The sequence below is a fragment of the Lampetra fluviatilis genome, chromosome 19 (genome assembly GCF_964198595.1).
Source record: "Lampetra fluviatilis chromosome 19, kcLamFluv1.1, whole genome shotgun sequence".
Lineage (NCBI taxonomy): Eukaryota > Metazoa > Chordata > Hyperoartia > Petromyzontiformes > Petromyzontidae > Lampetra > Lampetra fluviatilis.
In genome coordinates this window covers 8006631-8026111 of record NC_136293.1, presented here as the reverse complement: position 1 = coordinate 8026111, position 19481 = coordinate 8006631, and the positions used below count along the sequence as shown (strand labels likewise).

At 50.3% G+C, this 19481-nt stretch overlaps 1 protein-coding gene across 1 annotated transcript in view; it reads right to left on the bottom strand.

Annotated features, from left to right (window-relative positions):
• Positions 1-19481, bottom strand: part of MYCBP2 (MYC binding protein 2) — a 124323-nt gene that overhangs the window by 41690 nt on the left and 63152 nt on the right. Inside the window, exons 35-53 of the mRNA XM_078864929.1 lie at positions 19125-19303; positions 17745-17890; positions 16671-16771; positions 16198-16434; positions 15392-15740; positions 14508-14626; positions 14058-14148; positions 13455-13510; positions 12920-13092; positions 11071-11215; positions 9772-10059; positions 8561-8616; positions 7515-7630; positions 6333-6433; positions 6057-6173; positions 5354-5494; positions 3904-3966; positions 2996-3157; positions 41-173 (exon numbers count right to left, since the gene is read on the bottom strand). Of these exons, the coding sequence (XP_078721055.1) occupies positions 41-173; positions 2996-3157; positions 3904-3966; positions 5354-5494; positions 6057-6173; positions 6333-6433; positions 7515-7630; positions 8561-8616; positions 9772-10059; positions 11071-11215; positions 12920-13092; positions 13455-13510; positions 14058-14148; positions 14508-14626; positions 15392-15740; positions 16198-16434; positions 16671-16771; positions 17745-17890; positions 19125-19303 (2773 nt within the window). The remainder of the gene's footprint in view (positions 1-40; positions 174-2995; positions 3158-3903; positions 3967-5353; positions 5495-6056; positions 6174-6332; positions 6434-7514; positions 7631-8560; positions 8617-9771; positions 10060-11070; positions 11216-12919; positions 13093-13454; positions 13511-14057; positions 14149-14507; positions 14627-15391; positions 15741-16197; positions 16435-16670; positions 16772-17744; positions 17891-19124; positions 19304-19481) is intronic.

Genomic DNA, 19481 nt, shown 5'->3' with positions numbered 1-19481 from the left:
TGAAGAGCGTGGTACACGAGCAGGAGGAAGAGGTGGTCACCTTCCGGATGCTTGAGGTAGTACATGCCGCTGCGGTCACGCGCCAGTGACCAGGCCTCGCCCTCGTCGCCGTCGCAGTACTCCACCATGCTGCTCCGCTCCAGCTGCACCCACAGCCCCTCGCTGTTGCTCACCTGCATACAAACAAAGATAAAGATCCCCCGTATAGCCTTAACAGACTGTAGGGGCAAGTGCTGTTAGCGAGCACCTATGAAGGCCAGAACGGTACATGAGGGGGTGGGTGGCCAGCACCACGCCCGACTGCCTTTGTCTCCCCAGTGGCGATGTTTACACACCGCACCAGGTACTCATTTAAGGCTGAGTCGACCTAGGGGAGGCCCAGGACCGGTTCAGATAATCGTCACTGGTATTAGCCGTGAGCGGGAATCGAACCCGGGTCACCAGGTTCATAGCGCAGCGCGCTAACCGCTACACTACACGCACATACACACACACACAAACACTTATTTATACGGGTACGTGAATCCACGCACGCAAAGACAGGCACACACATGTACATAGGTACGTGTAAAACACACAGGCACACGCACGAAGCCACAGGAGTCACGCACGTGCACATAGGTACCGTACTTTAACACAGGTACACGTACCCACAGGCACGCAGTCACACAGGCAGGCATGTGAAATACAAAGACAAAAATCCCCCGTATAGCCTTCCAAGACTTCGGGGCAAGTGCTGTAAGGGAGCACTTATGAAGGCCGACAGGGGGTGGGGGGTGGCCAGCACCATGTCCGGTCGACTTTGTCTCCGCACGAAGCTTACAAACGGACATACACAAGCATGCAGGCACACACTTTATGACAACAAAAAACATGTGACCGACACAGAAGATTCAACAACTCTGCGATTCAGTGACCTGTTACAATTCGGGGGCCATGATTTGATACACACACAGCGATTATTTTTTTGGTATTTTCAGGCACAGGTGGCATATTGTAATGAATGTTTAATCAATAATGACGCCACGTCATAACATCAAAACTCAGGAAATTGTGTAGGTCGGTATTGGTGCGCATGCACCTCGTGTCTATGAATACAAAACTTCATGTGAATAAGAAACTCAATTAATCACGTGGATCACAACTCCCAGGTGTTCTCTCCTCCCCAGTGTAAAACGGCGACTTCCAACTCTCAAATGAGTCAATCTCACATCCTTACAGTGGTATGAATCGATACATATATACACACACACACAAAAAACATGAAATAAATATGAACATGATAATATATTAATATTATGACCTAAATTATATATAAATCCAGAGGATTATCATGCTTTGAATCCATAAAATAAAATAGTATTAAATATTAAAGAAAATTAATATTTGATCATTTTATAAATATATTGTATTAATAATACGTATAAAGACATTTGGAGGAAAAGCTGCAACAGTATGAATAGAAATACAAGCGGGTTGAAAAGAACTGACTGGCACGCACACTTCTACACGATGATTGCGAGCATAAACACGAATATTTAATCGATTAATGGTTATTTTTCCACAATCAATTGCTTGCATGTATGTTGAACCTATTTCGCACCGTACGTAGCCAACCGTGCTAATCGGAGGCTTTCAGACGACCCCAAAACCTCTGCGTAAGCAATGCCTTGCGCGTACGTAGAAAAATTAAATATTAACAAAATGTAACTACAATTATTCGAGTTAAATCTGAATTATTTTTGGAATGAATTACACAACAGAAAAACGGAAATATTTGGGACACGCGGCCAGAATGTAAACAGGAGATGGAGCACTGCCTTAGGGGTAATTTAAGCAGTAAATCACTTTGAAGTTTAACTATGTATGTACGTACGCTGAACTTCTATCACACCCTACATGGGCAACTGTGCTAATTTGAGGTCCGGGCGGGTAAAAATAACAAACATAAAGGCCTCGTATTACCACGTAGGCTTTCGCAAACCATTATTATTTATAATAACGTTTTTTTGGGTTAGATCCCGTAAATGTAAATGTCCCGTAAACCCACCTCCACCCGACAAAGTCAATCACAGCAAGGTTTGTCACGTGAACAAAACGTGTCAATTAGTTCCTTCTTCAGCACACCGGTATGTTGGAGAGTAATTCGCTGGCGATAACAATCAGCTTCATCGGGCAAATTTCCGGAATTGTGAAGGAGTCTATTTCCGGTCTTTGAAGTTTGACTCCAATCCAAGGAGCACCGATTATAGCCACAAAATGTGAACGTGAAACATGAGAGAAAAGGTTCGAGGAAAGAGAACGGCACAATTATTAATCATCGTTGAATTACTCGCGACTGAATTAATTAGTTTGTTATCCTTCAAGAGATGCAGGGGGTAATTAAGAAAACATCTGGAAGCAGAAAATTAAGTCTTCTACTTTCACTTGGTTGATTGACACAAGCAGAACAAATTTTACCATCGTGTCTATAAAATGAGGCCTTGTATTAAAAATAATAAAAAATTTAACTGACATTGACACTCCCCCGACATGTGCTGTACATTTAATTTAAATTTGATTTCATAAAAGCCATGTAGCACACCGTGCACGTGTTTGCGTGTTAACCCACACGTGCTTGCGTATGCGTACATTCATGTTTGACAGTGTGCTGTGTTCATGCATTGAGTGCATTAATGAGAGCGATAGAGTAGCGGCCAGCATGCTGCGCTCCAAACCCGGTGACCCGAGTTCAATTTCCGCTCACGGTTAACACCAGTGACAATTATCTGAACTCGTCCTGGGCCTCCTCCTAGGTCTTCTCAGCCTTAAATGAGGATCTGGTGCAGTGTTTAGTAAACCTCGCCACTGGGAGACATGGTGCTGGCCACCCACCCCTTCTCTGCCGTGTCGGCCTTAAAAGGTGCTCGCTAACAGCATTTTCCCCAACAGTCTGATAAAGGCCACATAGGGGATCTTTGTCTTTGTGTCTGTGTAACCGTGGCGGCGTCCCCACCTCGCCGAGTGCCTTTATCTTGTTGCCGAGCAGCAGCGTGCCGATGGGGATGCCGCGCATGCTGGGCCGGCTCCGCACGTTGTGGCCGGACGTGCCGGTGCGAATCACCACGTAGAAGCCGGGCCCACCATGCAGCCGCGACGACCGCTCCTTGGCTCCCACCTGGTCACATCGGGAACACCGCCCACGTGTGCCACGGGGTTCGCTCATGTGCCATGGGTTTTGCCGTCCGCCAACACCAACCACACTCTGGATACGTGATAGGGCAGCTATCGAGTCTGCAGGTGGTGAAACTGTGCCTGGACCCATAAGTCGGAGGGGAAACAGAAGCCATGTTACAAAAAGGGGGGGATAAATTGCACAGGGGAGCTCTGCGCCTCCCCCCATTTAATTCCTTGCACCAGAGCCCATATCCAATTTCGGCCAAAAGAACCCACCACGCTTGTCCACTGAACCATGGCCCACTGCCATATGCACTTCAGGGGCCACGATGAGAGGTGGGCACCCCGGTTGGCACGCTACGAACCCTGACGTGAATTTGAGTTTGATTCCTGGCAACAGCGAATATCGGTGACGAGTGATATCTATCCGCGTCGTGGTTCCCCCTCCTCCCCCTCTTCACCCACCCGCTCTGACCGATGTAGTGAAGTATGCTCAAATAACCCCTATGACCGACACGGCATGGGGGAGGCAGTGGATTTGACAAAAAGCTGAAATTTATTTATCAATAAAGTCATAACGGATGGGATCAGTCCATAAGACGCAATGTGGTGTATGTATGTTGAACTTCTTTCGCACCGTACATAGCCAACCGTGCTTATCGACCTGTCCACATGGCTAGCAATCTTATAAAATGACACACTGCACGTGCCTGATAATGTGTACACACACGTCCCACGTGACCTCACCTCTGAGAGACGCCTCCCCACAGCCTCCTTCAGGAGACCCTCGTAGATGGACTTGGGCTCCTGCTGTTGGGAGGGGGTTGGGAGGTCGACAGGCGGACGGGAAACAAGCGAACACACGATCTCACCATGTGTTTGACAGCCGCCCGAGTGTGCTTTGGGGCCATCCATAAATTACGTCACGCGATTTTGGACGATTTTTGACCGCCCCCCCCCGTCACAAAAAGTCAGACCCCCCATTAAATATGACGTCACAAAGCTCTGCCCCCCCCCCCCCAAAGCCATATTTCCATTTAAAAAATAAAACATGCTTCAAATCATATTCTTGGTTCTTTCGGTAAAGTCAAGTAGAAGGGAAACAATAAAATAAGAAAAATATAAAACAATTATTTTATTACTTCCCTTCTATGTGACTTTACCGAAAGAACCAAGAATATGAATCCCTGCAGTCATGAAAGCTTTAAATCAAAATTTATGCTTCAAATCACTTTAAACTATTGTCATTGTAGTGCGTATTTAATGTGGCGCTGCACTCTGATGTTGTAGGAGAAAACATTTATTAAAAAGTGTATTTAATCAAGTAGAACGTGTTGTCTATATTTATTCAAAGTTGCGCATTTTGATGTGACGTCACATTTCTCAAACGCCCCCCCTCGTCACACATCGTCACACGTCTGACCCCCGCCCCCCTAGGTGCGTGACGTCATGTATGGACGGCCCCTTTGTGTACAGTATCGTCGAAGTTACGAAAAGGATCTCGCTAGCCGCTGTGATTAAGGACTTAAGACTGTGTACTAGAGTCTGTTTGGCTCATTTGGTTAAGCTAGTCTGCGTGGGTAACATGGCAATGGCTAGTATTAGTTTCAAGTTGGTGTGATCTCAGTATGAAGCAGGGCTAGAGCTTAGTTGCAGAACATGATCTGTCCTTCAAAAGGCCCCATTAGGATGCCCCGTGACGCACTGGCGCTGCGCCCTCGGTGCCACGGGTTTGCCTGGGGCTCGTTGTTGTGTCCGGTTGCTCTGTCTCGGGCCCTCTCTCCAATCTCCCATGATTTCCCTGCCCTGACACATCCAAGATCAAAAAGTCTTCATGGCCAAAGCTAATGACAGCACCCACATCCCATTGCCAACGCTTCCTACCCTCCCCCAAATCCAGCAGCTGCTGCGCAGTCGACGCGGGACCTTCAAGATCGGCCCGAGCAGTATCCCACTATGTGCACTTGGTCGCCAGAATCGTGGAGACCACTCCAATTGCTGTCTAGATATCCAGCCCTCACCCATTCTTAAAATGTGTCCCACCCAGCGTAACTGTCTTTGGCCCGATCGTACCTTGTACCACAATGTCAAGCATTTGGCAATTTTAATCAAATTCAGAATCGCTATCAACTGCACTTTCGGTTTCGCTGGCCACTTCCGCATTCACGGCGTCACCACCGTAACGCCGGACGCTGACCTCCAGAGGCGCCAGCAGATTGCGTCCCAGGTGCTGGTTGAAGGAGAGGCACCAGGCCTCCGGGTTGCCGTTCACGTTGGAGACGTACTTGCGCACCATCTCGTCGCTCAGACGCAGCCACACCCCGTCGTCATTGTGAACCTACCCGACGCGGCGCGACACGACACGCAAACATGATCATTTGGTATTCGTCCATTAAAAAAGATATTTAGTTTAGCGAAACACGTGCAGGTGTCTCAATCGCAACAACAGAAGGGCTGAAGCGCCGAGCACAAATGATGTAGAGAATAAATCCTGAACGAATGAAAAACAATACAAATGAGGCGCCAAAAACCGAGACAATAATGAATTGTCTAATTGACTCGCGACCTCAAAATGTAACAATTCATCATATTGTGGAAGGATGGAATCGTTACATCGAAAATAAAGATCGGCCAAGTATCAAACAATAGACAGATGGCCTAAAACAGTTTCTTTATTTACCTATATATTTTTTAACCCATAATGCACCAGAACAACATGTAATGGGGTTTGTAAATAATCGTTGGTTGTACGCTGTCAAAAATTCTGCTTCCACCACCACGTTTCACGCTGTACCCCTCCCACCAGCCTCTTGCGCCCACCCCCCACCTCACCCCAACTCCCCCACCACCTGTGAGCTCGGTACGGGAGGACGTGAGGACATGAGGATGCGAGGACGAACCTCGTCGATGAAGGTGATGGTGGCGTTGACTTTGACGATCCCGATCTGCTCGCTTTGCAGGGATGGGTGACTCCGCACGCGGAGGCCGGCGCTGTCCCTCATCGAAAACCTGCGCACCTACAAGACCCCCCATCACCATTGTAATTATCACCATCATCGTATTTATATATACATATACAAAAAAAAACAGTTGCTGATCGCAGGCACCAAAGGACCCGAAACGTCGCCGCGAGCGTCACGAGCAGCGGCTGCGTTGCCCTGTGGCGCGGTGATTACCTTGCTGGGCTGGTGCTCTGGTTTGGGTCGGGGCTGCTGCGAGGCGTGGGGTGGCATCATCCCTTTGGGTGGCTCCTTCACCTCCACCTCCAGCCCAGCATCTTGGCAACGGAAGCGACGCACGCGCACACACGTGAGTACAAACATGCAAAGATCCCCCCGTGTCACCTGCACAGTTGTTGAGGCAAGTGCTGTTGACAGAAAGTACCCATGAAAGGCCAGCACGACGCACGAGAATTAGTTGTAGTCTACGTAGCCGGCACCTCGCCCCTGCAGTCTTTGTCTACCAGTGGTAATGTTTACACATACCGCACCAGGTACTCATTTAAGGCTCAGTCGACTTGGCAGAGGCCCAGGACAGGTTCAAATATTCACCACTGATATGTTACCTGTGAGTTGGAATTGAACGCAGGCTGCCAGGTCCGTAGCGCAGTGCGCTACTACGCTACCGCTCCCCACGCTAACCACTCCCTACATACGCATGCACACAAACTCGCCCACGCATGCATAAACACGTACATGTGGGTGCTCATTCACTTTCAGAGACACGTGTATGCACGCGTGTCTGCTGATGAACAAAAGCGCCCTTGTACACACATACGTACACGTGTGCACGTAGACACACACGCAGGCATTCGTACACTCGCATATACACAATTTGGTTGCTCGTTTTGGGCCTTTGGGCCTGTGCTCAGAAACTGTGTTGAGAAAACAGAACATACACGTACACACAAAGATCCCCCATATAGCCTTTAGCACTGCTGGGGCAAGTAATGTTAGCGAGCTGCTATGAAGGCTGGCATGGCACACGAAGGGGTGGGTGATCGGCACCACGCCCGGACGCCTTTGTCTCCCCGGTGGCGATGTTTACACCTTGCACCAGGCACTCATTTGAGGCGTGCACACAAGATATGTATATACACACACCCTTTTATCAAAACAAATGTTTCAGTAGTTTATTCACTGTGCTACGAGCACGGTGACCCAGGTTTGATTCCTGACCACGTCTAACGCCAGCGGCGGATGATATCTAAACCGATCCTGGTGCCTGCCCTCCTGTATGACCGATACAGCGCAGGAATTCCTTCTGAATCACCGGTGGATTGATAAAGGGATGTAAATTATCATTTTTTTTACACTCACAAGTGAACAAACTTCACCATTCCCAGCGGAAACGTTTACCGGTCTCGGTGCCGTCGATGGTGACGTGGATGCGGTAAGCGCCGACGGCACCCGGGGTCCAGTTGGCACTGTACGTGCCGTCGTTGTTGACGCGCACCAGCATGTTCTCGCTCGGCCTGCCCGTAAAAATCAGAGGCGTCACCAAAACACGATTCCCGGACGGATTTTTACAGCCTTCTGAATGTGACTGCATACAGGGAGAGTGGACGTATTTATTTTATAGGGGGCAGTCGTAAATAAGCGAATGAAAACCACATCCCCACAGCCTATAAACCCATGTTTATTACCCACGTAAACAAATCAAATCAATAAACTTGGTACAATATTGGTGGTCACCCATCTGTACATTATACAAGCTAAACACTGCTTCGCTGGAAATCAGAAAGTGCCCTTATTGGACATCTGTGAAAAAGAGCTTCATAGCTCATCAGATTCCTCCAGTCTAAATAAAGATTACGATTCTGATAGCTTCAGAGATCCGACAAGATCATAATCATTTTGGATGATTTGGTCACAACGCGATGGAACAGCAATGGCAGGAAATCATGGTCTTGGCACTGAATGTCACAGAATTGTCACGGTGTTTGTTCGTCACGCCAAGGTTTGACAGTACAACAGAATGTGTATTTATATAGCGTCTAAATGCGACGTCAAGATGTTGTACAGAAACAGCGGTACAAATTTATTTTATAGAGAGAGAAGATGCGGTGGTTACTCATGGATAGATGGGAAGAAAAAGATCTTCAGCTTGGACCCCAGCTATCCATGCTATCAGGGAGATGACAGCACAGACAGCCGAGTTCCTAACTATGGAGGGCAGCAGAAGAGAATGTGACAGCCCCAAAATTGCCCCAGTGCATGATGGAGCCAAGGCTGGTGACATGTCTGCTCAACCATTGATGCTATCATCATCACCATCATCTTCATCACCACGGACATAATAACTGACATCACGAGCAAACTCTTATCATCGTCGTTGCCTCGTTTCGTACTTTATCAACGTACAATTATCGCGTGGTGGTGGTTGTGTTGTAAAGCTAGGCTACCGTTTTGGGGTCGGAGAGGCGAGGCGGAGCTCCTCAAACGAGTACTTCTCGTACACCTGGGAAACAACACAAACACGGAGACGACCGCCAAAGACCGCTGTGAGGAAGCCACTGGGAGCAATGGCACTTTTAAATCACCTTGATTGAAACTGTTTTTTTGGGTTTAGTTTGTTGCCCTGCCCCCCCCCCCCGCACCTCCAGATTAGCGCGGTTGGCTACGTACGGCGAGAAAGAAATTCAACATACATACAGCAACTGTCCCATTGTTTACGACTGGGGATGGAGATCGAACCAGTGACCTCTGGATTGCAATATTCAGTGTGCTATCCCCTACAACAACAGCAGCAGCCCCTATCCTGACCCTAACCCATATTCGGCAGTGGTGTGGTCTAGCGGTAGCATACTCGCCGCTTGTTGCAGAGGTTCGCGGTTCCAAACTGGCAGGTCGCCGGTACGCATTCACCGTAATAATACCACGCGCCGTCTGATTAACAGTGGATGTTAAAGATCCCTTGATATCGTTCGAAATTAACAGGTCATTGTGTGCCGGCGTCACGATCCAAATTTAGCGAAATTTGAAAAATTACCTGCAATTTACTCAATTCTTATTACACATACCAATCATCCCCCTTACAGTAAAACTACTGCAGACGATGCAGTACCCAATGTACTAAACTACTGGGAGTCCACTAGTCGATCTTCAGAAAAGGGAACTTTTTTTTTTTTATTCCATCGAACACATCCATACTCGTAGGAAGCTTCGCCCCCATCCTCCCGTCACGCACCACATTTTATCCTCTTCTCCCTGTTCCTTCTCAAACCTTTTAGATTCTCTCAGTTCTCCTCCCGGTCCTCTTTGTTCTTCCCAAAACACCTACAACCATCCCTCATTTCCCGATTAAATTTTCCCCGCTCTTTAGCCTTGTTCTATCTTCATCTCTCTAAACCAATCCGGGTCGCTCTAACAGCTGTCCCACGACAGCAGAATTAAATTTAAATAATCAAGGTAGCCTTTCGGCGACCCTTACCACTCTATTATTCATAAGCATCCTAATATTACGCAATTAGTATGGCCAATATATAACTCGGCAGATACAACAACAAAAAAACATTAATTTGGGTTGAACTCATGTCTGGAAGCAGCGCTGGTGAACTGCGTTCGGATATTTGCGCACATGCTTCATGGGTCTCCAGCGAGCACCCCCGCTCACCTTCATCATCGTGATGGCAGTGTAGCAGGTGTCGCGCACCAGCGTGGGCTCGTAGAGGGTGTCCAACTTAGGCGGGGGAAGCCCCCCAAATGTGAGGTCGCCGACCGGCGCTACGGCCGCCCCGTGCTGGTGGTGGGGCGTGCCGTGCGGCGCGGGGCTGCCCGGGATGTGGTGCGGCTTGCGGCCGGCGCCGTCCGTGGAGCTGTCCCGGGACGATGACGAGCTCACGCCGCCGCTTCCACCGCTGCCCCCTTTCTTCTGGCTCAGCGGAACGGCCTTCACCTCCACCTGTGAGCGAGACCGTTGTATTTTTAAACGGGTCACCCTGCAGCTGGGGAAGATGATGAGTAGAGGGAAGGTTACGGGGGGGGGGGGCATGACCACGACTAGTGCCCACTGTGATGTCAAAGTTAGGGAGTTCCTGCTGCTCACATAAGTGTTGAGGCGTTCGTGCGCATCCTGCTGTTAACAGCCCTGCAGAGACGGTGGGGGAAACTACACATTCCTATGGCAGGGGCAAGTGAATCCATAGGACGACTACTGTTGGAAGGATGGTGCGATTAATAAACTCCCAACAAGGATGAGAATGCGTAAAATTCTGACTGCGAGCCTCTCGCAGTGGCGTTTTGGAATGCTAGTCCAGTATTCTAAACGTTACAACATGGCAGCAACCCTTATCCTTACCAAAGCCCAATTTGTTATTCCGATCCCTGATTTCAACCATAATCCTAATCCTACCCCTAAACCCTATTACTACCCCAACCCTATAATTATCCGAAACCCATGCAATCCATAACCCCATTACTATCCCCTAACTCTATCGATAACCCTACCTCTAACCCAATCTATAATAGCACTCACAGCTCTAATTCTATCCCGAGGGGTCTTTGTTTTGTATGTGTGCATGGAAAAAGCCTCATCTTTGTTGAATATATGTTGAACTTTTTCACCCCATACGTAGCCAACCGTGCTAATCGGAGGTGCGGGGAAGGACAACAAACTAAACACATAAAGCAGTTGCAAAGAAATTAGTTTTCATTCCAGATTTAAAAGTGCATAGCTCCAGTGGCTTCCTAATATCAGAAGGAAGGACATTCCAGACGGCCGCAGAAGCACATCCGAAAGTGCGCGATGCGGTGACCATCTTTGTTCCATGGCCAGCCAAAAGCTGCTGCGACAATGACCGGAGTTCTCGTGATGGTTTATGCTCCTGGACGAGATCAGCAAGGCATTGTGGTTCAATCGTGGCAAGCACTTTGTGTAATGAGTGCGCGCGAGCGAGCGAAAGAAGGGTGGAACCTTGAGGTTGGGCCCGTGCACCAGCTCGCCGTACTGGTCTCGCGTCTGCACCGTGATCACGGTGGGCCAACCGCACCGCACCTCGTCCTTCTTGAGCTGCACGCTCGTGTTGTGTGGGTCCACGTATGAATCCGGCTGCAGCCACCTGCGCCACGGGCACAGACACAGCAGGGACACGCACACACAAACACACGTAAATGCACGCAAAGGCAAAGATTCCCCGTATAGCCTCCTACGTAGCCCTGTTGGAGGCAAGTGCTGTTAACGAGCAAGGCGCACATAGGGAGGTGCTGTGGCAAGGATCACCCTCTGCCGGATTTGTTTGTGCACCCCCCACCTCACACCTTAGTCTCCCCAGTGCTGTTGTGGTAGAGACCGCACCAGGCACTCCCTGGGACACCCTGGTTCCCATATAACTCGGCACTGATGTTAGCTGTGACTGGGAATCACGCGCAAAACCACCGTGCTACTGTTCTACGAGATACATAGACAAACGTTGACATATACAGGCACATAAATGCACACATGGATATACACATACACACAGACACACACTCACGTACATATATATGTGCAGACGCAAAGAGAGACACACAGATGCAGCCAAGACAACGAACCCCCCCCGATAGCCTAAACAAAGTTTTTTGGGGAAAGTGCTGTTTGGGAGCAACTATGAAGGATGGCACAGCACACGAGGGGGTGGGTGGCGAACACCACGCCCACAAGCCTTTGTCTCCCCAGTGTCAATGTTTATACACTGCACCAGGTACTCATTTGAGACTGAGTCGACCTAGGGGAGGCCCAGAACTGGTTCAGATAATCGTTACTGGTGTTGGCCAAGAGTGGGAATCGAACTCGGGTCACCGAGTTCATAGCGCAGGGACACACACAACAAAGACAGACATACACAGATAGAACAAACACATACACAGATACACACATAGCCATACACAGAGAGAACATACAAGACACATATAAACACGCGCATATGGGAGCAAAAATTACAGCACACAAAAAGAGAGATTTTGATAAATACACATTACAACACAAACATATATTCTTCTTTAGCAATCAGATCACATGTCACACCCTACCGATCATTGTAATTCATTTTATTTTATCGTACACACATTGTTAAATCGTGGCTGCACGGTGAATTTTCTAAATGACAGATTGACAGACAGGCAAAGGAGAACGTGAATTGATGAACAGGGCACGAGCTCGATGTCATGACTGACAGAGCGAGGCAGCGGACTGATGATTGAACGCACAAGGGCTCGATGGACGGGTGAACAGATGAGAGCGATCGATGAATGAAGAGAACAGACAGAACGACATGCAGGCATACACCTTCGGATGGGCAAATGATGGATTTTTTTTTTTTTCACTCGGCATTTTGTATTACAGATGAGATTCTATTCGAGGTAGAATGCTACAGCACAGGGTAGAGAATGAGATGATATAATGATGAAGTTGAGAATTGAGACATCACAGAAGCAAATACTCAATCACAGGCGCAAAGGGAAGAGGGTGGACAAATGGATGAAGGGACGGATGGACAGGCGGAAGTGTTGAGAGACAAATAGACGGACAAGAAATTGACAGATGGATGGATAGAAATACGGATATATTGATTGAAAGAGATATGAGGAGAGAGACTGAAAGATGCATGGAAGCACATATGGAAAGTGGGATAGATGGATTGATGAAAGGAGAGACAGACGGACGAATGAAATATACACAAATAGATAGAAGGTTAAGACGGATGGACAAAAGGGCGGACACGGACGAACAGATGGAGTGATGAACGCACCGACAGACTGCCAACTCAGCGAGGGTGGGGTCTGACCTTGCGAGCCGCCCGCCGCTGCTGGAGGAGGTGCAGGCGATAAAGTCCTCGAGAAAGGCGCGCTCATTGCACTGCGTGCTGAGCGGCAGCGTCCCCTCCAGCGCCTCCAGGATGGAGGGCGGGTGCGACAGTGCCAGCCCCTTGCCCAACAGCCCCGAGTGCGCCTTGTACACCTGCCGAGGGCGGAACGCGTCACGCGGGCGCGCGCCGCACGCACGTGGGCCCGCTGGCACACCGCCGCTGCCGCACGTCATCTGGATTCCTCCAGGATAAATAAAGATTCTGATTCACACCGAGCTGAAAGCAAGACACAACCTGAGGTGGCCGGGTGAATCTGAGGTCAAAGCGCTGATCCGGCACCGCTGACCACCGTGTGTTTCACAGCGTGGCTAACCACCGCACGTGTCATGTTGGGTTCTCATCTCTGGCACGAAGTATGTTAATTAATGTATTACATGGAGACAACCAGATTAACACTGTGTACGGATGGCAGTCTGGTGCGGTGGGATGAGTGACCGGCCCTCCTCGTCCTGACCTGCAGGGCGGAGTCCTCGACGAACTCTATATCTTCCTCCAGGTCCACGCCGTTGGCTGCAAGAGGGGTTGGGGAAGCCGAAGGCGCACGTGGCACACGAGTCAGCACTAAGAGACCTGGGACTCATGGTGCCGAACTACGGCATCACGTTGAGATGCTCGGCGACTTTATGAACTGTGACGATTCAGGAATAAATTTTTTTACAATCACTTAGAACGTGTTGATTATACTCTAGCTTTCTGGCCTCTGTATTGTGAAGAAGCGCCATTACCAGAAAGGTTATCTATTGCATATAATTGACGAATGTGACGAGTCTTTGTTCATTTATTTCCTGTCTTGCTTGCACAGTTTTGTTCGCTCCGTGAGCCTAATTGTTATATTATCACACCATTTGCACATACAATTTGCATTGGTCGAAACCAATCGGTTCTTACGCGCACGATTCAATGCATGCGCCGCGCGTTCCCCTGGCTGTACAAGGGGGAACTAACGTTTGCCAAATATTGCTTCATCTTTTTGGCTGAACGAATATGCAAAGGGAAAACATCTAAAATCCTCTCCGCCACCGTCATGACTGTGGCAGGGACGGTGTGACGAGCTCACCGGCCGGAGGAAGGGTCAGATCCTTCTTCATGAGCGACGCGGCACACATGCTGCCCAGGAAAGCCAGCTCCTTCTCCAGCTGCACCACGCCCTAGGAAACACGCATGACACGGGGCAGCATGCGCACACTGCTGATGAACACTGCTGATAAACGTCAAGTATTTGGATGCCACTGGAGCTATGCACTTTTAAATCCAGACTGAAATATTAATTTCTTTAGAACCGCTCTTTGTATTTAGTTTGTTGTCCTTCCCCCGCACCTCCGATTAAAGCGGCTGGCTACGTGAGGTGTGAAAGACGTTCAACATACATCCATATGTATACATTAATCTCCAATATAGTTGTTCTTCACAGGTCATACGAAAGAAGATAGACGACGATTTCAACCCCTGACTTATAAAGGCTTCTTGGGCAATAGGTGCACAACCCCATAGACACACACGGCCTCACCTCGTCACTGCTGGGATTGAACTCGTATCCGATGATGGCGCACTTGAATCCGAAGCACACGGCCTTCTCATCCTTCACGTAGTCGGACGCAGTCTCCAGTGAAAACACAATCTCGTTGCCTGCGGTAATGAGGGGGGGGGGGCAGCTTAATATGGTGGGGGCAGGGATGGGGGCTTAATGAGGACGGAGTTTAGTTATGGAGGCAGTTTAATTAGAATGCCTTAAAAGGGAACATTCGCCAGTTTGAGACGTCGTATTTACTTTTAAGGTAACTAAACAAAAACCTGAACAGATTCGTCAATGACTCTGGGCTTCATAAAACTGTCCCACTGCTCTCCTCAACAACACTGCCTTCATTTATGTGCTATGAAAAATAACCATTATCTAAAACGTCACTTATTTTATACATTATTTTCCTTGAGGCAGTGTTAATGCCTAATGCGTTGCATTTATTTGTTACCTGTGCGCCACTGCCAACGCAGCAACAGCATCACTAAATAATTTGTTAAGAGAAGTGGGCAGGACACGTTGCTAGAAGGGATGGCCACTGGTCAAAACTAATAATGGGAGGAGTGGAGAAGAAATCACGACGTAGCGATTCAATCAGCTCGTGAGTGGGGGTCGGACGGATTGATTGTTGCATCGTGATACTGCGGGTGGTGGCGACCGTTTGGGGAGGCCTTCATCGTAGATCGTGACACATCATGATAACAAGATGACGAGGTGCAAGATGACCATTTAGCAAGTGATGATTACAATGCTGGCACACAATGGTCAACTCTCAGCAACAATCATATAAAATTCACTGATTATGACCATTCATCAAATCACGACACCTATGAATTATCGCCTGACGATGATTCTGACGATGGTTCTGCACTCACCGGGAAGCACCAGCGCCAGCGTTGGCCATCCCGAAGGCCCCGAGAACTTCTTCAGCTCCAGCCATGACAGCGCAGGCTCCCCCGGCTGGGCCCCTGCCACCGGGGGCTTCGCACCGACCGGGCCACAGACCGCACCACCCGGCTCGTCGGCCGGCACGAGGGCCAGCGGCGCTTGGCCCGCGACGGCTGCTGGCGCCGGCGGCGGTGGCGGCGAAGGCTGGGGCGGTTGCGGGGCGGGTGCCGGGTGGCGGTAGGGGATGTGGATGCGGAGCACGTCTTCCGGCTGGGCGGTGCCACACTGGGGGTCGAACTCCACCGTGAGCCAGCGCACGCACTCCGGGAACGACACCTGGCGGTCGGACAGAGCGGGGCCGGGTCGGAAAAGGGCAAGGGGCGGCCAGCAGCGAAATTAGATCACGAGCAGCTGGGATCCGTTTTGTTTGAAACAGATTAATCGATCACAGTCACCTTGCGATGCTACGTCGTCAATAGCGGGCCATGCAGGATAATCCATTGCTGGACTGTACCAGATGTGTATCTAGGAATTTCCCAGGGATGGGGGTGGTCACAATTTTTTCTTCAGAACCGCTCAAAAATTACTTCATTCTTGATCCCTCCGGTCATCGTCTCTTTCCCCAAAAGCTCCTATCGTAACATTGCTCAATTCAAGTAACGTGTTAACTCTCATCTATAAAATCTTTCACCGCGCTGTTCATTGCTGACCGCCTGGGGCCTCTTGCACTCAGCAAATGTGTTCAAATGTAACTAAAATAATCGACAGGGGACTTGAACGAGACCACACTTGCCTTGTACTGGCTAACTGTTGCAGGGCGGTACGGGTGCTCGCTCTCCACTGTGGCGTAGTGGTTGGAGGTGGTGGTGGCGGCCGTGCCACCGGCCTCCGATGGCCCACCGCCACCCACACCGCAGCAGCAGTTTTCCGTGGACTGGTTGGGGTTGAAGGCTGGTGGAGCGAACTTCTGGTTCAGCTTGGCCACCAGAGGCAGCAGCGTCTGCACGAGGTTGAACACCTCCACGGATGCCTGCGTGCGGTCGCGATGAGGAGGGGGGTGAAACGCCTACCCGTTACGGCACGGACGCGGCAATGTCGCACAGCGGCGTTGCCAGGAATCTCGGCTGTTTGGCGCGAGCGGATTGTGTTCTTGTGAAATGTGGGATGAGCAGTGTGAGGTGGATGGGAACGATGATGTGTGCGAGCCGTGCGTGTGCGTGTCGTGTATTTGCGTGTGTGTTGGGAGTGCTTTGTCCAGCCGCTCACCCTGGGGTCGATGGCGGCCACGGGGCTGATCTGTGCCAGCACGAGCGGCATGAGCATAGAGAAGAGACTGGAGGAGCTCACGAGCTCTGGCACCTCCTCGCCTGGCGCACGCCCCAAACGCACACACACACGCACAGATAAGCACACACGCACGCACGTACACAGAAACACACGCACAAAAACACACACACACGAAAACAAGCACGCACGCACCATCGCCAGACGGGAAGAATCGTCATCAGTAAACATGTTAATGTTGCAATGATAACAAAGCTCTCATTAAAAGATAACATAACCCACAAAGCAATTGTCACGTAGGCATGTAGTTATGGGTGGAGTGGTGGCGCAGTGCTTCGTGCATTGGCCATTGCTACTGCTGTTATGATGGTTGCTATTTTCATTATTGCTGCTGCTGTTGTTGTGATATCTGTTGTTGTTATTGTTTCCATTAGGATTACTATTGCTGATGCTGTGATTGCTGCTCCTGGTGGTGCTGCTGCTATTGCTGCTGCTGCTTCTGGTGGTGCTGCTATTGCTGCTGATGCTTCTGGTGGTGCTGCTGCTTCTATTGCTGCTCCTGGTGGTGCTGCAATTGCTGCTACGACTGCTGCTTCTGGTGGTGCTGCTGTGATTGCTACCGCGATTGCTGCTCCTGGTGGTGCTGCTACTGCTGTGATTACTGCTGCTATTGCTGCTGCTGCTCCTGGTGGTACTGCTGCTATTGCTGCTGATGCTTCTGGTGGTGCTGCTGCTTCTATTGCTGCTCCTAGTAGTGGTGCTGCAATTGCTGCTGCGACTGCTGCTTCTGGTGCTGCTGCTGTGATTGCTACCATGATTGCTGCTCCTGTTGGTGCTGCTACTGCTGTGATTACTGCTGCTATTGCTGCTGCTGCTCCTGGTGGTGGTGCTGCTGCTATTGCTGCTCCTAGTGGTGGTGCTGCGATCGCTACTGCTGCTTCTGGTGGTGTTGCTGCTGCTGTGATTGCTGCTGCTATTGCTGCTCCCAGTGGTGCTGCTATTGCTGCTGCTGCAATTGATGGTCCTGGTGACGCTGCTGCTGCAGGTGCCGCGTACCCTCGAGCGTGAGCGCCACATCCAGCAGCTCGGCGGCGGCGCGGACGACAGAAGCGACGACGGAAAGGATGCGCGCGCGGTTCTGGTCCTCCTCGGAGGCGCGCCCGCATGTCTGGTCTCCGCACCCCTCTGCGTCGCCCTCGCTCCTATCGCCGGCGCCGCACAAAGAAAAAAATCCCCCCGTATAGCTTTAACAGACAGTTGGGGCAAGTGCTGTTAGCGAGGAGTGCTTATCAAGGCTGGCACGGCAAACGAGTGGGTGGGTGGCCAGCACCACGCCCGGTCGCTTTTATGTCCCGAGTGGCGATGTTTACACACCGCACCAGGTCCTTATTTGAGGCGGAGTCACCCTCGGGGAGGCCCAGGACCGGTTCATATAACCATCACTGATTCGTTGGCCTTGAGCGGGAAACCAAATCGTTGGCCTTGAGCGGGTTTGTAGCGCAGTGCGCTAACCACCACCCTACCGCTCCCCCCACAAAGACACCGACACACACACACGGGAGTAGATCGCTATTGCGATACTATTGCGATGTGACTTCATCCTGGTCTCTCGAGCTCTCACCCGGTGAAACAAAATAAATCTGAAAAGCATCAAGTGGCATGCTCGGTGATCAAGCGTGCATCCCTACTGCCCCTGGGCCACGTGCAACAACTTGAAAGTCATTCATTTGACCAAGTAGTTTTATTTGCCTGTGCTATCTCTGCAGCTTGTAGGCAGAATAGCAATGTATGTTGACATCTATTTGTGGAGCTTTGAGTGTTACGACTTTGTGCCCAGGGGTTTTCTAAATGGATGCATTTCACCTCCGATTTAGCACGGTTGGCACCGTATGGTGCGCAAAACAAGTTCAACATACATACATACAAACGAAGATTCGCTTTGCATACTAATTCCCTGCAGGGGTTCACCTTGCTATGTGTAATCCCAATTGAGCAACTTGCAGGTTACTGTTCAGCATTGGGATGTTCGGTAAATACCAGTGGCATTGCATGGTTTTCTTTTCTTTAGCCAGGGGAATTAATCGGAGAAGCCGAAGGAAACCCGTGCAGACCAGTGTGGAGGGGGGGGGGGTGGAGAACGTTGCACCTCCACACAGAAAGGGCACCGAGTCAGGGAATCGAAGTCAGGCCCACTTCTTGCCGCGAGGCATGTCTGCTGCCACCGCATCGCGCACTTTCGGATGCGCGTCTGCGGCCGTCTGAAACGCTCTTTCCTTCCGATATTACGAAGCCACTGGAGCTCGGCATTTCGAAAACGAATTTCTTTAAAACTGATTTTTGTAGTTTGTTGTCCTTCCCCAGCACCTCTGATGAGCACGGTTGGCTACGTACGGTGGGAAAGAAATTCAACGTACATACCTACACCACGCCGCCTACCTGTAGTAGAGGATCTGTGGGATCTGCCCGCGGTTCTGGTTGGTGCCGTTGCTGCTGAGCGAGCACGCGGAGAAGGTGAAGGTGACGCCGTCGGGGCACTGCACCACGCTTGTGCCGCCATCCCCGTTCGCCGTGCGGCTCCCGTAGTTGCGCAGGCGCACGGCGTACTTCACGCCCTCCTGCGCAAAACGGCACGGGCGTGGCGTCAGAACACCGGTGCTCGAGCTGGCCATTGGGACGCCGATTACCTCCGTGTGAACACCAAGACGTCATCGTGGCCAAGGCCGTTATTGACACCACCCGCACCTCATCGCCGAAGCGTTCTACCCTCTGCCAGATCCCGCAGCTGCTGCGCTG